The 20139-nt window shown below is 42.2% G+C and overlaps 1 protein-coding gene across 1 annotated transcript; it reads right to left on the bottom strand.

Annotated features, from left to right (window-relative positions):
• Positions 1–17253: 17253 nt before the first annotated feature.
• Positions 17254–19187, bottom strand: LOC121877196 (oplophorus-luciferin 2-monooxygenase non-catalytic subunit-like). Its single transcript, XM_042382810.1, has 4 exons — positions 18429–19187; positions 18128–18283; positions 17691–17795; positions 17254–17465 (listed from the first exon to the last, which is right to left on the bottom strand). The coding sequence occupies exons 1-4, from the start codon at positions 19051–19053 to the stop codon at positions 17323–17325; spliced, it is 1029 nt and encodes a 342-aa protein (XP_042238744.1). The 5' UTR covers positions 19054–19187; the 3' UTR covers positions 17254–17322.
• Positions 19188–20139: the final 952 nt, after the last annotated feature.

The raw sequence follows: 20139 nt of genomic DNA on the forward strand, positions 1-20139 counted from the left end.
CCTCCCCAACATCCTCCCAACACCCACCCCCAACACCCTCCCCAACACCCCACCCCAACATCCTCCCAACATCCTCCCCAACACCTCCCCCAACACCCCACCCCAACACCCTCCCCCAACACCCACCCCAACACCCTCCCCAACACCACCCCCCAACACCCACCCCCAACATCCTCCCCAACATCCTCCCCAACACCCCACCCCAACACCCTCCCCCAACACCCACCCCAACATCCTCCCCCAACATCCTCCCCAACACCCTCCCCCAACACCCACACCCCAACACCCTCCCCAACACCCACCCCAACACCCTCCCAACACCCCACCCCAACATCCTCCCCACCATCCTCCCCCAACACCCTCCCCAACACCACCCCAACACCCTCCCCAACACCCACCCCAACACCCTCCCCAACACCCACCCCAACACCCTCCCAACATCCTCCCCAACATCCTCCCCAACACCCACCCCAACACCCTCCCCAACACCACCCAACATCCTCCCCACCATCCTCCCCAACACCTCCCCAACACCCACCCCAACACCCTCCCCAACACCCCCAACATCTCCATCCTCCTGAACACCCTCCCCAACAGCTTAGTTTCTGCATTTACCTGGAGTCTCCTCCTGCACAATGCACACACACACACACACACACAGATCATGACGTCACAGAGGCAGCTTAACCAACACGAAGCCTAAGGAGGGAGACTACTGAGGAGGGAGACTACTGACGGAGGAGACTACTGAGGGACTACTGAGGAGAGACTACTGAGGGGGACTACTGAAGGAGGGAGACTAATAATATAACAACAACAACAATAATACTAATAATAATACTAATAATAATAATAATAATGATAATAATAATAATAATAATAATAATGATAATAATAATAATAACAACAACAATAATAACAACAACAACAATTTTAAAAGCCAAGAATCAACAAACAGATGTATTGATTATCACCAAACAAAAGACCATCTTCAAGCGCCAGTAATATTGAAAGAGTTATGTAAAAACACAACGTCCTATATATCGAAAACCAATTAAACCACTTTTGACTTAAATGATAACCTAACCTAACCTAACCTGACCTAACCTAACCTGACCTAACCTAACCTAACATAACATAACCTAACCTAACCTAACCTAACCTAACCTGACCTGACCTAACCTGACCTAACCTAACCTAACCTAACCGAAACTGACCTGACCCACCCTAACCTAACCTAACCTAACCTGACCTGACCCAACTAACCTAACCTAACCTAACCCCTAACTAACCTGACCCAACCTAACCAACCGCCTAACCTAACCTGACCTAACCTAACCTAACATAACCTAACCTAACCTAACCTCACCTAACCTAACCTAACCTGACCTGACCTAACCTGCCACAATACCTGACCTAACCTAACCAGCCCTAACCTAACCCAACCAGCCTAACCTAACTAACCTAACCTTTACAACCCTAACCTAACCTAACATAACCCTAACCTAACCTAACTCACCTTACACGACCTAACCTAACCCCTAACCTGACCTGACCTAACCTGACCTAACCTAACCCCGCAACCTGACCTAACACAACCCTACCTAACCTAGCAACCTAATCTGACCTGACCTAACCTACGTGACCTAACCTAACATCCAACCTAACCCCTAACCTGACCTGACCTAACCCAACCTAAACCTAACCTAACCTAACCTAATCTAACCTAAACTAAACTAACCAGCCCTAACCTAACCCTAACCTAACTAACCTGACCTAACTAACACAGCCTAACCTAACCTAACCTAATCTAACCTAAAACTAAACTAACCTGACCTAACCTCAACCATAACCCTAACCTAACCTGACCCTAACCTAACCTGACCCAACCTAACCCAACCTAACCTGACCTGACTAAACCCTCAACCCCTAACACAACCTAACCCTAACCTAACCTGACCTAACCTAACCTAACTATACAGCACAACCCAACCTGACCCCTAACCTAACCTAACCTAATCTACCTCAAACTAAACTAACCTGACCTAACCCTACCCTAACCTAACCAACCCCTAACCTGACCTAACCCTAACCTGCCTGACCTAACTAACCCTAACCTGACAACCTAACCTAACCTAACCTAACTCCAACACAGCCTAACCTAACCTAACCTAGCCTAACCTACTAACCTAACTAACCTAACCTAACCCTAACCTAACAGCCTAATCTAACCTAAACTAAACTAAACCTTCAAGCCAAAGACTCACTGAACAAAAAAAATAAACGAAAGAAACAGAAAAATTACGAAAACAATAACAAAACTAAAACGGGTTCAATATAGACAATTTACGCTTCATTTATGTTAATTTTGACCACATGGTGCTCCTGTACATAGGTAAATAGGGCAGCGTCTTATCTCTAAACCTCGAAAAAACTAAACTATCCAATTTGAATTCATTACAGTTATGGTTCGTTTTCTATCTGCTATATGACCAGTAAATAAGCTGTTTACGTCCATGCTGATTGGCTGAAATTGGTCCTGTGGTTTTGGCGGGAAAAAAAAACACCACTATATGGGTTTGCTTATTGAACCATATTTCACTATAATTCTTCCTGATTATAGGAAATTATATACCTGATTTAATATTGTTTTACGGGAATAATTTACGAATAATATGGTGAAATAGGGAATAATTATTGTTTGTTTTATATATTATTATTATTCTTTAACAACTTAGGTCCTTAGGGTCGAAATTCGGTTAGTATTGCCCTAGTTCATCGATCGTTAGGAATGAGATAAATGACTGTATTGGTAGTTTGTAGGTAGTTAAGGATGGTTTTAATAGACAAGGGTGATAGAGCCGAGATATGGAACTAAGGGTGATAGAGCCGAAATGGAACAGGGGTGGTATATGATGACTTAGGGAGTATTATTAAGGGTGATGATTGAGTTAAGAGGATGATATGAAGGAAAACCTTAAGTAATGGTCGTTTTGTAGGGAGAGGAGAACTAATGGGTGACTTATGATGGCTTAAGGGGTGGTATTAAGGGTTATGCTTGAGCTAAGGGTAGTGTGGCTGGTGAAGATTAATAATGGTATTTAAGGTAAATTAAGGGTTATGTAGGTAAAATTAAAAATTCTAAATAATGGTACTTCACTATTATATTAAATGGTGATATAATGGTGCATAGTAAACACGTTAATGGTGATATAATGGTGCATAGTAAACACGTTATTGGTGACATAATGGTGCATAGTAAATAAATTAATGGTGATATAATGGTGCATAGTAAATAAATTAATGGTGATGTAATGGTGCATAGTAAACACGTTAATGGTGATATAATGGTGCATAGTAAACACGTTAATGGTGATATAATGGTGCATAGTAAACACGTTAATGGTGATATAATGGTGCATAGTAAACACGTTAATGGTGATATAATGGTGCATAGTAAACACGTTAATAGTGATATAATGGTGCATAGTAAACAAATTAATGGTGATATAATGGTGCATAGTAAACACGTTAATGGTGATGTAATGGTGCATAGTAAACAAATTAATGGTGATATAATGGTGCATAGTAAACACGTTAATGGTGATATAATGGTGCATAGTAAACACGTTAATGGTGATATAATGGTGCATAGTAAACACGTTAATGGTGATATAATGGTGCATAGTAAATAAATTAATGGTGATGTAATGGTGCATAGTAAACACGTTAATGGTGATATAATGGTGCATAGTAAACACGTTAATGGTGATATAATGGTGCATAGTAAACACGTTAATGGTGATGTAATGGTGCATAGTAAACACGTTAATGGTGATATAATGGTGCATAGTAAATAAATTAATGGTGATGTAATGGTGCATAGTAAACACGTTAATGGTGATATAATGGCAGTAGAAAATATTTATTAATGGCGGTATAGAACGGCAGTAAACAACCTAACTGGTGATATAATATCAGCAGCAAGCAAATTAATTTTGGTGATATAATTAAATAACCAATGCGATGGTAATGCGCATAGTAAATAAATTAATGGTGATATGCGTACAGTAAACAAATTTATGGGTGACATACTACGCTAGCAAACACGTTAATGGCGATATAATGGTACGGCAAACACGCGAATATAACGGCATAAACACGTTAATGGTGATATAAGCATAGTAAAATAAATTTAATGGTGATGTGGATGGAAAGTATAGTAAATACGTTACTTGGCAGATATAACGGCGCATAGCAAAAAACATCGTTAATGTGATATACTAAAAAGTTAGTAAAACACGTTGACGGTGAGGGTATCGGCATACGTTAATGCGATAGCGGCATAGTAAACAATCAATGGGTGAGAAAGAATGGCGCAGTAAACATCGTTAATGCGGTGATATATCGGTATAGCAAACACGTTAACGGCATAATGCGCGGCAAACACCGTTAATGGTGATATAATGGCATAGTAAACACGTTAATGATGATATAGCGCAAGCAGTAAACACGTTAATGGCATAATGGTGTATAGTAAACACAGTTAATGGTGGATATGATATAAACACGTTACGGCGATGGCAATGGTATAGTAAACACGTTAACAGATTACCAGCATAGTAAAACACCGTTAATGAAGTAGATAATATAGTAAACGCGTTAATGCGATATAATGGTGCATAGTAAAACACGTTAATTACGATATAATGGTGCAGCAGAAACACGTTAATGGTGAGAAATGGCGAAACGTTAATGGTGATATAATGTACAGTAAACAATGCGTTAATGGTGATAATGGCATAAAACAGTTAATGGCGGCATAGTAAACACTGCTTAATGGTGATATAATGGTGCAGCGCTAAAACACGTTAATGGTGATATAATGGTGCATGAAAACACGTTATTTGGCAGAGGCACGGTGCATAGTAAAACATGAAGAATGGTGATAGAATGAAGAGCAGCAAAGCGACGTTAATGAGATATACGGTGCAGCAAAACACGTTAATGGTGACATAATGGCGCATGCAGTAAAACACGTTAATGGTGATATAATGCATGAAAACACGTTACGGTGATAATGCGAAAACACTGTTAATGGTGATAACGGTGAAAACACAAGCAGATATAATAAGGCAACACGTTAATGGTGATGGTAACGGCGTAATGGTGATATAACGGTATAAAACACGCACGGTAAGAGTAACGGTATAGTAAACACGTTAATGGTGATATAATGGCGTATAGTAAAGGAATGTTAATGGTGATATAATGGCAGCATAGTAAAATCATCGCTATTGGTGATATAATACCTGCGAAAATAAATTAATGGTGATGTAGCGCAAAAATCACGTTAATGGTGATATAAATGGTAGCAAATGTTAATGAAAGATATAATGGTGCATATAAACATCGTTATTATATGAGCAATGCATATAAACACGTTAATGGTGATATAACGGCGGTTTGATGTTACCGGTGATATAACGGCATATAAATAACGTCAAGATATAACGGCATAAAACACGCGACGGGCGATATAATGCAGCAGAAAGTAAAGACGTTAATGCGATATACGGTATGCAACACGCGAATAGCGATTTAACGGTGCATAGTAAACGCACGGTATATCATGGAAAACGCGTTACGCATAATGGCATAAAACGTTAATATTATAACAGCATAGTAAAACACGTTAATGGTGACATAACGGCGCATAGTAAATGAGATATAACGGCATAAATTTAATGCGATGTAATGGTTAGTAAACACGTTAATGGTGATATAATGGCATAGTACACGTTAACGGTGATAATGCAGCATAGCAAACACGTTGATAATGGCAGGTAAACACGGCTAATAGTATGGTATGGTATAAAACACGTTAATAATGGCACATTAAACGTTAATGGTGATATAATGAAAACATTAAACACGTTAATGGTGATATAATGGTGCATAGTAAACACGTTACCGGTGATATAATACATAGTAAAACACGTTAATGGTATTAATGCGTTAGTAAACGTTAATAGATATAATGCAAAACACAATGGTGATATAATGGTATAGTAAACAAATTAATGGTGCTTGGAGTGGTGAGAATGATGTAGATTATAATGGAGGATATGTAGTTGTAGTCATACAGAAATATAATGAGAGAGCATTGAGGAAAAAATGATGTTTGTGATATAAATTACGTCTGTCTGTCTGTCGTTCATCGTCCTCTCTCTCTCTCAGGTAGGTAAACAGTTCATTATCTGGCCAAACATGATTTTCAATTTTCTCCATTTTGTCTCTCATTGACAAACAAAGACCCTGGTTTGTTATTGTTTACCTTTTGTTTGTCTTCTTTCTATGAGGTTTTGCTTTTGTTTTTGCTTATCCTAATAATGTTAAATTATAGTTTATATGATTTCTCTCGGCATAATGGTTAGTCAGTCTGGTTCATCTGTGTTGATAGGCACAGTATCTTCCCTGGGGCTCCGACCCCCCTCACCCTTCCTCAATTTAACCACCTCCCACCCCTTCCTCCCCCAACCTCCCCACCCTCCCACATACACTGAGGCCAAGTTACTTCAACAAGATGAAACAGAACACCTGTATGACTTGATCATGAGGTGTAAGGCAGGGTGTAACTCAAGTCTGACACGGTAACTTAATCACAGTAGGGTATTAATTTCATAAGCACACACACACACACACACATCACGGTCAATTCTATGCCAATGTGCTTGTCAGAGATATATGCACATAAACGTGCTTATGCATATATATACGTTATTAAGCATGTTATTACATACACATGCACATACACAAACACCATTTATATAGACATGCATATATACATTACTTACATTAACATATATGTATATGTCACATACATGTATATACAATAATACTCCTGTATAAAGGGTTGCACATGATTGGTACATACTCAGATATACAGCAGGATTCTCAAATCAAAGATGAATAACTCATAAGTAATCATATATATAAAAAATGAATGATATAAGGCAATTTCAAAAACAAACAAACAAATGCAACAACAACAAAACAAATGCAATAATAATTACAAGTAAACAACAGTAACCAAAACAAAAAACAATAATACCAACAAAAAACATCACAACACAACTACCACCAAATAACAGCAACAAAAAACAAACAACAAAAAAACAACAACACTGCCACCAACCACAACAAAACAACATCAAAAAACAAACAATATATTCCATTCCTTCTGAGGAATTATTATTTTTTTTCTGTCACACCCACAAGTTGTTTCTGCCTGTGCTGTGTGAGTTGAGCCAGACACCCCAGTCACGTATGAGAGGTTCCTGGGGGTCTTTTCAGGGGGGGCCTTGGGGGCCTTTCTTTTTGGGGGGCCCAAGCCTGGGGTCTTTCTTGGGGGATCTTTTTCTGGGGTCTTCCAGGGGGGTCTTCCCGGGGTCTCTTCCCGAGGGAGGTCTTTCCTGGGGTCTTCTGAGGGAGTCTCTTCCTGGGGGTCTTTTCCTGGGGGTTTTTCCTGGGGGGTCTTTTTCTGGGGAATTCTTTCGGTCTTTTCCTGGGGCCTCTCTGGGTGGGGGTAGGTCTTTCCTGTGGTCTTTACACCTACTAGTAGAGTGACTGCCTCCTCCTGACCTCAGAATACCAATGACCTGAGCTGACAAGGAAGAATAAGACCGTCAGCCTTAACAAGATGCTGACAAATATATTTATATGAGTGGACCTTCAACTGACGCTAACTCCAGCATGAAGTCAGCATCGTCACCATTGTCATCAAAAGAGTCAGCATCGTCAGCAAGGGTAATCAATGGAGTCAGCATCGTCAGCAAGGGTAATCAATGGAGTCAGCATCGTCAGCAAGGGTAATCAATGGAGTCAGCATCGTCAGCAAGGGTAATCAATGGAGTCAGCATCGTCAGCAAGGGTAATCAATGGAGTCAGCATCGTCAGCAAGGGGTAATCAATGGAGTCAGCATCGTCAGCAGGGTAATCAATGGAGTCAGCATCGTCAGCAAGGGTAATCAATGGAGTCAGCATCGTCAGCAAGGGTAATCAATGGAGTCAGCATCGTCAGCAAGGGTAATCAATGGAGTCAGCATCGTCAGCAAGGGTAATCAATGATCAGCATCATCAGCAAGGGTAATCAATGGAGTCAGCATCGTCAGCAAGGGTAATCAATAGAGTCAGCATCGTCAGCAAGGGTAATCAATAGAGTCAGCATCGTCAGCAGGGTAATCAATAGAGTCAGCATCGTCAGCAAGGTTAATCAATAAGTCAGCATCGTCAGCAAGGGTAATCAATAGAGTCAGCATCGTCACGGTAATCAATGGAGTCAGCATCGCAAGGGTAATCAATAGAGTCAGCATCGTCAGCAAGGGTAATCAATAGAGTCAGACTACTACCACCACTTTTCACTACTTTCTACTACTACTACTTCTACTACCACTTTTCACAACTTTCTACTACTACTAATACTACTACAACAACGTCAACTACTACTACTGCTACCACCACTTTTCACAACTTTCTACTACTACTAATACTACTACAACAACGTCAACAACAACTACTACTACTACTACTACCACCACCACCACCCCACTACAACAACTATTACTATCATCAATTTCACAAAAGTTGACGTAACATTATGAAATCAAGAGGAAATTATTAAGACCAATTTCCTGGCTTCAAAATGCTCTATTTCTGGTATTTTCCTCCTTTATAGTCGAGTCTCAGTGTAATTCTGACGCCATGTTAAGTCTCTAGGATTATGACGTGTCTTACATAAGTTCTTTAAATATGTCTTTATATCCCTAATAAATAATAATAATAATAATAATAATAATAATAATAATAATAATACCACCAACAACAATAACAACAACAATAACAACAACACCACTACCACTACCACCACCACCAACACCAACAACAACAACAGTATCTTTTAAAAAGTCCGAAATAGTAATAAACTATTGAATAAACACAGAAACTAGATAATAAAAGTATATACATTTTGTAAACAGTGAAAGTATCGATCACACCTGTACAATCTCAGTCTAAACTCAAGATGTGCGTTCAGTAGAGCTCTGAGAGGGACTTAACTGAGCTCTGAGAGGGACTTAACTGAGTTCTGAGAGGGACTTAACTGAGCTCTGAGAGGGACTTAACTGAGCTCTGAGAGGGACTTAACTGAGCTCTGAGGGGAACTTAACTGAAGGTAGGTATTAACAAAGCGTGAGATATTAGTGTCAGAATAGTGTGAGAGGGCAAGAATAGAGACTTGTAATACCCCACCACTACTCTTCACCTCTTCTCCTTCCTCCTCTTCCTCTTCTCCCCTCCTCTTCCCTTTCCTTTTCCTCTTCCTCCTCGTCAAACATATACAGACATGTAATACTCACCTTATCTTCTTCCTCCTTCCTCTTTCCTCTCCCTCCTCCTCCTCTTCTCCTCTTCCTCTTCCCTTTCCTCTCCCTCCTCCTCTTCTTCCTCTTCCTCTTCCCTTTCCTCTCCTCCTCCTCCTCTTCCTCTTCTTCCTCTTCCTCTTCCCCTTCCCTCTCCTCCTCCTCCTCTTCCTCTTCTTCCTATTCCTCTTCCCCTTTTCCTCTCCCTCCTCCTCCTCTTCCTCTTCTTCCTCTTCCTCTTCCCCTTTTCCTCTCCCTCCTCCTCCTCTTCTTCCTCTTCCTCTTCCCCTTTCCCTCTCCCTCGTCCTCTCTTCCTCTTCTTCCTCTTCCTCTTCCCCTTCCCTCTCCCTCCTCCTCCTCCTCTTCCTCTTCTTCCTCTTCCTTTCCTCTCCCTCCTCCTCCTCCTCCTCCCCTCTTCCTCTTCCTCTTCCCTTTCCTCTCCTCCTCCTCCCCTCTTCCTCTTCTTCCTCTTCCTCTTCCCCTTCCTCCTCCCTCCTCCTCCTCTTCTTCCTCTTCCTCTTCCCCTTTCCCTCTCCCTCTCCTCCTCTTCCTCTTCTTCCTCTTCTCTTCCCCTTCCCTCTCCTCCTCCTCCTCCTCTTCCTCTTCTTCTCTTCCCTTTCTCTCCCTCTCCTCCTCCTCCTCCTCTTCCTCTTCCTCTTCCCCTTTCCTCTCCTCTTCCTCCCTCTTCCTCTTCCTTCCTCTTCCTCTTCCCCTTTCCTCTCCCTCCCTCCTCCTCCTCCTCCTCTTCCCTCTTCCTCTTCCCCTTTCTCCTCCTCCCTCCTCCTCTTCTTCTCTTCTTCCTCTTCCTTTTTCCTCTCCCTCTCCTCCTCTTCCTCTTCCTCTTCCCCTTCCCCTCTCCCTCCTCCTCCTCCCCTCTTCCTCTTCTTCCTCTTCCCCTTTCCTCTCCCTCTCCTCCTCTTCTCTTCTTCCTCTTCTCTTCCCCTCTCCCTCTCCTCCTCCTCCTCCTCTTCCTCTTCTTCCCTCTTCCTTCCCCTCTCCCTCTCCTCCTCCTCTCCTCCTCTTCTCTTCCCTCCCTCTCCTCCTCCTCCTCTCTTCCCCTCTTCCTCTTCCTCTTCCCCTTCCCTCTCCCCTCCTCCTCCTCCTCCTCTTCTTCTTCTCTTCCTCTTCCCCTTCTCCCCTCCTCTCCCTCTTCTTCCTCTTCCTCTTCCCCTTTCCTCTCCCTCGTCCTTCCTTCTCTTCTTCCTCTTCCTCTTCCCCTTTCCTCTCCCTCCTCCCTCCTCCTCCTCCTCTTCCTCTTCCCTCTTCTCCCTCTCTTCCTTCCCTCTCCCTCCTCCTCCTCTTCCTCTTCTTCCTCTTCCCCTGTCCTCTCCCTCCTCCTCCTCCCCTCCTCCTCTTCCTCCTCTTCCTCTTCCCCTTTCCTCTCCCTCCTCCTCCTCCTCTTCCTCTTCTTCCTCTTCCCCTGTCCTCTCCCTCCTCCTCCTCCCCTCGTCCTCGTCTGTAGCCTAACACCTCGGCACAACCAGCTGTGTTACCCTGCTGTGGTGGTCATCTGTCCCTACGTAACCTCTGATCTTCCGTCTCTTTTCTCTGTCTTTCTGTCTCTTTATTTCTCTCACTGTCTCTATCTGTCTCTTATGTATGTTTGTATATCTGTCTGTTTTGTTTTTTTGTTTGCCGGTCTACTTTTTTGTTTACTGGTTTGTTTACATGTTTGGTTGTTTTCTTGTTTATTTGGTTATTGTTATTTAGTTCATGTTTGGTTGTTGTTGTTGTTGTTGTTGTTCTCCTTCTTTCTTTCTGCATCATTGTTATTATTATCTTTTTGAGAGAAATTATGCTCTTCATTTGATTATAGGCAATTATATAAATCTCCAGCAGGCTTAACAGGAAAATGATGATGAATGAGGAGGAGGAGGAGGAACAACTAAGAAGAAGAAAGAGGAAGAGCTAACAAAGAAGAAGAAGAAATCAAACCAGGTATAAACTCCACATAATTAACACTGCTCACCTGTCACCTTCGACCTTATCCACTGAAAGACCAATTACTGTTTTTATTTCTAGTATGAACGAGATTCTCAACCAAGATACCTTAATATTAATAGCTGCGATTTTTTTTTCCCCAGGATGTAAATGTTAATGAGTGATGCGTGTGGGTTTTTTTTTTTCCTAGTGTAATATTATCGATTTTTTTTCCCATGTGTGATTAGATGCGATTTTGTTCTCAATTCCACGCAAGCATATCTATCTTCCCCCCACACACAAGCCTACACACATAGAGTTTACACAGACACGCCCCTAGCACCTCCTCCACAACACGCACACACACACACGCACACACACACACACACGCCAGGCAGCCACCACAGAGAGACATAAATTCAGGCAGAGACCCACAAGGATGGCTCGGTTAGTCCTCTAAATATCTCAAGGTGAAGGCCGACTTGACCCTCCCCCTCCCCTCCTCTGCCACTCCTCCTCCATCTCCTCCCCATCCCCCATCCTCCCTCCTACCCCTCCAACCATCCTATAATAATGTATAATTCGTTGTATATAATTATATTTGCCTTGTATAATAATTTCTATGGAATAATATAATTGTTATTGTTTTCTTTTCATTTCTTTACCCAGCACGTCCTGCCATACCCTACCACCCCATCACTGTCTACCACACCAGACCCTAAGCATCTACCACACCCCACTACCGCCTACCACACCCTGCCACCGCCTACCACACTCCGCCACACCCCATCACCGCCCACCACACCTTGCCACCATCCACCACACCCTGCCACGCCCCATCACCACCCACTGTCATACCAAGAAGGACAAAAAGGTACTAACCAGACCCACAGGACCCAAGCACAGTCATGCTTACCAGATCCTTGATGTCCACCCCCCTGTTGACTCTCCTGGGGAGTGAGGGGGGTGTGGGGATGAGGGGTTGGAGGTGAGGAGGGAGTGGGGAGGTGTGAGATGTGAAGGTGAGGAGAGTGTGGAGGGGGAGTAGGGAGGGTGAGAACATGGAGGTGATTGTGGGACTTGGTGATGGGGCATGGGGGTGAGGGGAAGGGCTCAGGAGGTGATGAGGAAGGAACATAGAAGATGGAAGTGAGGACTCTACTAATGAGGGGGCTGGAGGGGCTATAGTGGTAGAGGGAAGGCCCCATGGTATGATAAACAAATACCATGAGTTGAGGAGAGATTGAGGAGAAGGGGAGGGAAGGAGGGGCAGTCAGTGGGCGCGGCTACAAAGGGGTGTGTGGCTCTCAACCGACCCACATCGAGCACTAGGTACCCCACGCCTTGATGATGACAACACACACACACACACACACACACACACACACACACACACACACATCAAAATTCAATTACTGATTTATTGGCAACACTACACAAATTACACATATCCCCCTTCAAACATCATCCCTTAATCCTTGAAGGTACTTTTGGAGCTATTACTCGACATCTCCCCCGAGGATTATCCCATTTAAGGGTGTCCAGTAACCGTGGGAGGTGGTAAAAGTAGTAGTGGTGTAGGCGGTAGTGGACCCAACACAGATTATGCTGCATTCCTCAGTGAAGAATAGACGACACGCAGGCCATTCTGGTGATAAACCTTTCATATTATCTTGTTAGTGGTAGAGTCTCTCTCTCTCTCTCTCTCTCTCTCTCTCTCTCTCTCTCTCTCTCTCTCTCTCTCTCTCTCTCTCTCTCTCTCTCTCCCAATTAAATTCGTGTGATAAATGCTTGGCAATGTAATGTATTGTACATTGCTTGTATACATACACTGTCTATGTAAATTGTTTATGTACCTACACTGTCTATATACACTCTCCGTATACAAAGTAAATCCAATGAATTTAGATCACTCGAGGAAATGTCAGCATAAAATAGCCACATAAGAACATAAGAACATAAGAATGGAGGAAACTGCAGCGGGCCTATTGGCTCATACTGGAAAGTCCTGTTTACACCCAACCCTATTGCTCATATAAGCATCAACCTATGTTTGAAGCTATTCAGCGTATTCGAGTTAATGATGATATTGGTAACTTGTTCCATTCATCCACTAATCTTTCCAAACTGCTAGGAGAACATATGAGCACGGCGGTGGTGGAGACTGCAGTGAGCCGGGTAAACAATGGGAGCAGGTAAACAAAGTGAAAGATTACAGGAAATAGTGTTGGGAATGATGACAAACTAAATTGAACGGGGTATAAACTAAAACATGATAAAGGAGGGACTCAGAACACGACTAGCAAATGTCTACTACATGAACAGTAGAAGTGTGAGAAACAAATGGATGATATTGGGGCCTTGGGATGTACCGAAAAATCGATGTAATAGCATTCACTTTCAAACCTTGGATCAACCTAGACACGGCAGATTACCGGTCGAATACCAGGTTACGAGTTACAGACCTTCCACCTGCGATGCGACATACCAGGAAAAGAGGCGGAGTAGCAATCATGTCGGGATAATCTGAAAGTGAAATAAATAAAAGAAATAAAACTGAGGAATACAGGAAACAATTTGGATAGAATTAATCGACGGTCGGGAAAAATTAATCTGAGGATCAATATATAGACCCCCAATCTTGATAGCGTCAATGAGCGACTTATCTGGGATGAAATATGCGCAGAACCCACAACAAAGTCTTATGATGGGCGACTTCAACATATTGGCAAATAGTTGGACTGACCTTCGGGTAACTCAGAATCAGAGGATTTTCTCAAGACGATCAGGACTGTTTTTCTAAGTCAACATATAATAAAGAACCTGCCGGGTAATAATATGCTGGATTTAGTTCTGTCGAACAGAAAACCTCATTAGCAATCATCCGAGATTGAAACGAACTTGCAAACAGCGATCACAAAAAAGAAATTAGATTCGAGATTAGATTTTTCGCAGCGGAAGGCGTACTTGGAAAATTCACTTTCAAGTACCAGATTCAGAAGGCAAACTTGACATTTTTAAAGGGTAGCTGAGGAGGGTGTCGCCTTGACGTTGACAGATGACACCAAACCTGATACCGGATCTGAAGTTGCCAGGTTCGACAATTTTAGGCGTGAGTTACTTAATGCACAAAGGCAGAACGCCTGCAAAAACTCAGATCAGACAACAATATTACCTAAATGGATAGTAATTACAAAAAACATCATTGGCCAAAGGAAGGCTATGGTAGAAGGATAAATCATTGGCGAAATTTACCTCCGGGATTATTATAAGGTATTGGCAGTGGGGTTAAAACCGAGGAAGAAGCCAAAAGGAGGAATAATGAGGTAAGGGGATAACAAGGGAGAGGCGAAGACAAGCCCAAAAGTTCTACAAATGTATCAAGCTAAAACAAAGAAAGATTGAATGATACGGTCAGATACCTGTGAGCTCTACAATGCTGACGAGAGAAATGAGCAATAATTTGAATAAATATTTTTCAACGGATTTTTCTACAGAAAATTTAAACGCAATGCCCAGAGGCACGACTCTATTGAGATAGTAGAAAACCGTTAAGAGATAGTAGTGACACAATAACGATATTAGTAAGCAAATGAACAAATTAAAACTGTCGCTTAGTCGATGAGATATTTACAGAGTAACAAAGGAATGTAAGGAAAAGAGCTTGGCCTTTATAGCAAGTAGTTTAACATGTCCTTAAAAACAGGTGATACCAGAATCCTGGGTATAGCGGAGTAATTCAATACCGAAGATTTTTTAAGAAGGGATAGATCACTATCCTCAACTACTAACTCAATGGTCTAACATCAATGGCTGGGCAAATTACTGGGTAATCATTTCAAACTCTACCGAAATCACCTGAAGCACCGATTGATTATTGATTCCTTGGCTTCACAATGAGGCGTTCATGTCTATCAATCTCTTAACATTCTTTTCATCGATTTTCGAATCGGTGGACGAGGCACCATTGGTGTGGTATATCTCGACTTTGTAGAAGCTTTCATAGAGTCCCCGAAGACTAATTTGAAGGTAGAAGCACACAGCATCCAGAGATATTCCTTAAATGGATTAGGGCGTGGTTACAGGACGAGAACTGCGAGTGAGCATTAGCGCTTTCAAGTCCCATTGGAGCAACATCACAGTGGAGTTCTGGGCTCTATACTTGGATCAGTATTATTCAATATATACATAAACAACATAGATATCGCTGGAGCAACGCTTTGGCAATTGCTGATGACACTAAAATGGGGCCGTGTTAATAAATCCCAGCGAGGACTCGTGAAACTACGGGAAAGATCTAAACAAATTTTTGAATGGTCTGAAAATGGCAGATGAAATTCAACGTCGACAAATACAAAGTACTCAGTGAGGAGATGTAAAACAGGAAACCAGATACCAGATGAACAACATTTTCCATGAAAATCCGACTAAAGAAATTTAGGGGTAATGATAAATAGGAACCTTAAGCCAGAAGTAAACAATGTCGTTTGTATACTTTCGTAACAAAACTAATAAAGTACTTGAGTTCCTTACAAAGTGTTGAATTATGAAGACTATTGAGTCGTCCTAAAACTGTATCTTATCTTGTGAGACCACACCTGGATTGCGCAGTTCAGTTCTGGTCACCACATGTTACCAAGTGGATATAGAATCATGGAAAGAATTCAGAGAGAGAATGACAGGGAACTAATCCCGGGCATTAGGAACCTTGAGTGTAGGGAGACGGTTAAAGCATCAATTTTGCACTCCTCGATGAACGTAGAGTGAGGGGCGACTTGATATGGAGTGTATAAGTGGAAAGCAGGGAGCTAAACAAAGGGGACATTACAAAGGTACTCAAACTATCAACTAAGACGAACCTCGTAACAATGGTTTTAGAGATTTGACAAAATTTAGATTTGAGTGAAATAAAACAAACACTGGTTTGGAAACAGGTAGTGGATAGATGGAACAAGTTACAAATATCATCATTAACTCGAATACTTCAGATAAACTTCAAACATAGGTTGGTCTTATATGAGCAAAAGGTGTTGAAATTATAAACAGGACTGCCCAGTATGGAGAATAATGGAGCCCTGCAATTTCCTCAATTATATTCTTATATTCTTAATTAAAATCTTTAAAGATGCTTTAACCTGTCTCTATACTCAAGGTTCCTAATGCCCGGGATTAGTCTTGTCATTCTCCTCTGAATTCTTTTTAAGGATTATATCCATTCTGTACGGTGACCAGAACTGAACTGCATAATCCAGGTGTGTTCTCACAAGCGCAAGATACAGTTTTAGGATGACCTCCTAGTCTTGTAACTAACACTCCTTTGGCCAAGAAATTTTATTAGCCTTGTTACGAGCAAAAACACATTGTTTACTTGGCTTAAGGTTCCTACTTATCATTATCCTCTCTCGCAGTCGGATTTCTCTATGGCATCGTTGTTCATCGTCAACAAGGAAAAAAAAAGTTCTCTCCACGATAAAGACTCACCTGAAGCTCCTGGGAAAATAGCAGGTGTTGAGAGAGCCGTAGTGAAGCAAACAACTCAGAGATACACAAACAACACAAACAAGAGGAACATACCACGGAAGGTGAGATGGTAAAAGCAATAATAATAATAATAATAATAATAATAATAATAATAATAATAATAATAATAATAATAATAATAATAACATTGTTTAAATATATGAATTAATTTTAGACGTTTGTTTCTAAGAAAGGATCGCCTGCAGCTTATTTCACTTGATGATTAAACACCCTAACCTAACCTAATCCTCCAGGAAGCATTAGTCTGCTTAATCATCAGGTGAAATAAACCAAGGGTTGTAATCACCAGGTAAGCATTAATTATACCCTTAATATCATTTCTACCTTGTTAACCTGTAAATTTACCTGGGCTGATATAAATAAAACAAGTATATCAATTTTGGGTATTTTTATTCATAGTAATCCAGTCAAGTGTTACCTTTTATCCTATCCTGGAGAAGAATTAGCATATAGCATCAATGTCGTCAGGATTTATGTCAACTAAAAGAGTCCCATCAACACAGATCGTCTGGTGATTGATGAGGGAGAGAAGCGTAGGGTCGTGAAGGAGCCAGGCGATGTCACAGCCGCATGTCAGGGGGTTATCTGGGGGAGGAAGGAGGTGGGGTGAGATATCTGGGGACTTCAGTGGTTTATCTGGGGTTGTTAAGTATCTAGGGATCTCAAGGAATTCTAACTTTTCTACGATATCGGAACATTAATTATACCGATAAGGATAAAAATATACCGATAACAAACAACAGAGTATCTATCTCAAGTCTCCCGATCGCTTATGTTCCGATTCCGATACTAAAGTGGAGGTCAACTTACTTCTGAGGTCGATTTCGTTGCCAGCCTCTAACATCGGCCTCCAGATATCCTCCTCCAGTTCCACGATCTTGTTGTTGTACACATAGAGGGCGCCGTTGGTGAGGCCTGAAGGAGAGACGCCAGTGAGATGTCGAGAGAGTGAGGGAGAGGAGGGAGGAAGGAAGGAAGGGTGAAAGAGAGAGAAAACATTTTCTTCCCTACCTCTCACTTTAGCCTTGCCTTAATACACCTGTAATGAACCTCTACACACCTGTAATTAAGCTATACACATCTGTAATAAAGCTCTACCCACCTGAAATTAAGCTATACAGACCTGTAATAAAGCTCTACACACCTGTAATAAAGCTCTACACACCTGTAATTAAGCTCCACAGACCTGTAATAAAGCTTTACACACCTGTAATTAAACTATATTCCTGTAATGATGTTCTACACACCTCCAATAGCGTCGATGATAATGTACTTGATGCTGTTACGGTCGAGGTAGAGGGAGGCTCCCGGCTCCGTGAACTGGATGGCGTTGGAGTGTATGTGTGTGAGTAGGTTCTCCCCCAGGGAGAGCCAGGTGAGGTGTTCCAGGCCTGAGAACGTTCCTGTAACAAGGTGATCCATGTTAGTACTGGCCCTAGCAACTTAACCTAACTTAATCGTCCATTTGTATGATAGTTAATGTGTTGTTGGTAATACTGTTATTGGTTAGTGTCTTGTTGGTAACACTATGTGAGAGAAGTTGTTTACCTGCCAAGATGTTGTTAAGTCCAGTCTTGAAGATGGAGATGGTCTCGAGGGCTGGCATGTGTTGGAAGGTCGAGGGCTCTAAGGTACTGAAGGGGTTCTCGCCTACACTGATGGAGGCGAGTGTTGGGGAGGTGATGGGAGGCAGATAGGATAGTTTGTTGCCGTCCAGGGTCAACGACTTGAGTTTAGTGAAGAGAGACATATCATCGAAGATAAAGTCTGTCAGCCAATTGTAACTGAAGTCTATACTGATGGCAGTGTTGTAGCTTCCTGCCAGAAAGCCCCTATCTACCTCCTCCAGGGCACCGCCGTAGATGTACACCTCCTCGAAGCTGGCGTTACCTAGGAGCCCCGCCCTCAGGACACTCAGGCGAGTGTTATACTCAATAGTCAGCTTCTTGAAGGTGGGGAGGGAAGAGCTGGAGAAAATACAGGCCAGGTCATCCTCGTCTCTCACATCAGAACAGTCAATATGTCTGCTGTTCCCAGGTACGACGGAGCAGACACAGGGAGAGATGACGCTGGGGTCAGGACAGCTGTCGTCATTAGGGTCAATCCAGGCATGACTCCCTACACACAGGAACACCAGGAAGAAGAACCCAACACTACACTGGTAGGCCTCCATGACTAACAAATTCCTTGAGGTGTTGACGCAGCTGGGGGTAGTAGCAGTATACACGGTGGTGCCTACGATCAATCAGAGACACGTGTACTGCAACCCCGCGGTGATACTGGTGACAGGCAATGAGAAGAGGAGGTGTTATCAGTCTTCGCGGCCAGTGTGTGTTCCTGCGCCTGAGTGGGAAGACGCACCTGTGACTGAGATAACGTCAAGGTAAGTGGGACGTCCACGCCACCAGCTGACACTATCTCCTTAAACCATGTCCTCGTTCTAGTTAACTTTCCTTCCTTCCCTTCTCTCACCTTTCTCGGATCACCTGAAGTATTTACCTCATTTCAACGTTTTCTTTATAAATAACTCAGAGACTTCGTTAATTGACGGATACCAAATCACCGCCCACTTAGACAACAGAGCCAATCATATCACTTGAAACCACACAATTGACTCCGCCCATGCATCCATCAGCCAATCAGAATGCGAAAGCAAAATCAAGAAGTGTAAGTAGGCGTTAAATTCAACTCTTATTAATAAACTAAACACCTCTTCAGAAACGTCTTTGTCAGCTGAGTCTTCTCCCACCACCTTCAAGTCTTCCTTCACAACATACCAGAGAGAGAGAGAGAGAGAGAGAGTACCAGTGAATGTTGTTATTGTTAGGTTTAGTATCATGGTGTGAACTATCATCTGGTAAACACAACAGGCACAGTAAATAAACCACAAAGTACTCCATAAGGACATCCATTCTATAATTATCCTTCATTAAGTTCAAATTTCAACTTTTATCATCATTACTAAGTTACTGTTTTCTACTTACTATCATAAGCTACATTAGTGAGTAAAAAACAAAATAATATTAGCCTAGAGTAAGTGGCCACGAGTCATCGAATTTCCCACCAGATGGAGTTTAGTCGGTGTAAAGCCTCGACTTGATTTCAGTTGTGGATGTAGGTGGGTGTCACTCTCCTCACGCCTCTTGCCATTTTTACACCTTTACGATAGCTGGTGAGGTGTGACGACTAATTGCATACATTAACCCCTACGCCAATTATGTTTTAATATCATTATAGACAGTATCTTGGTGTCTGTTCG

The sequence above is a fragment of the Homarus americanus genome, unplaced genomic scaffold (assembly GCF_018991925.1).
Source record: "Homarus americanus isolate GMGI-L3 unplaced genomic scaffold, GMGI_Hamer_2.0 scaffold15168, whole genome shotgun sequence".
Lineage (NCBI taxonomy): Eukaryota > Metazoa > Arthropoda > Malacostraca > Decapoda > Nephropidae > Homarus > Homarus americanus.

What these genes read in the sequence shown, in the direction of transcription:
- LOC121877196 (XM_042382810.1), bottom strand. Translation starts at nt 19,053, where the DNA reads ATGGAGGCCTACCAGTGTAGTGTTGGGTTCTTCTTCCTGGTGTTCCTG. An exon ending in TATCATCGACGCTATTGGAG is followed by an intron (nt 17,796 to 18,127) that starts GTGTGTAGAACA and finishes TCTCTCCTTCAG; the next exon opens with GCCTCACCAACGGCGCCCTC. An exon ending in CAACGAAATCGACCTCAGAA is followed by an intron (nt 17,466 to 17,690) that starts GTAAGTTGACCT and finishes TTCCTCCCCCAG; the next exon opens with ATAACCCCCTGACATGCGGC.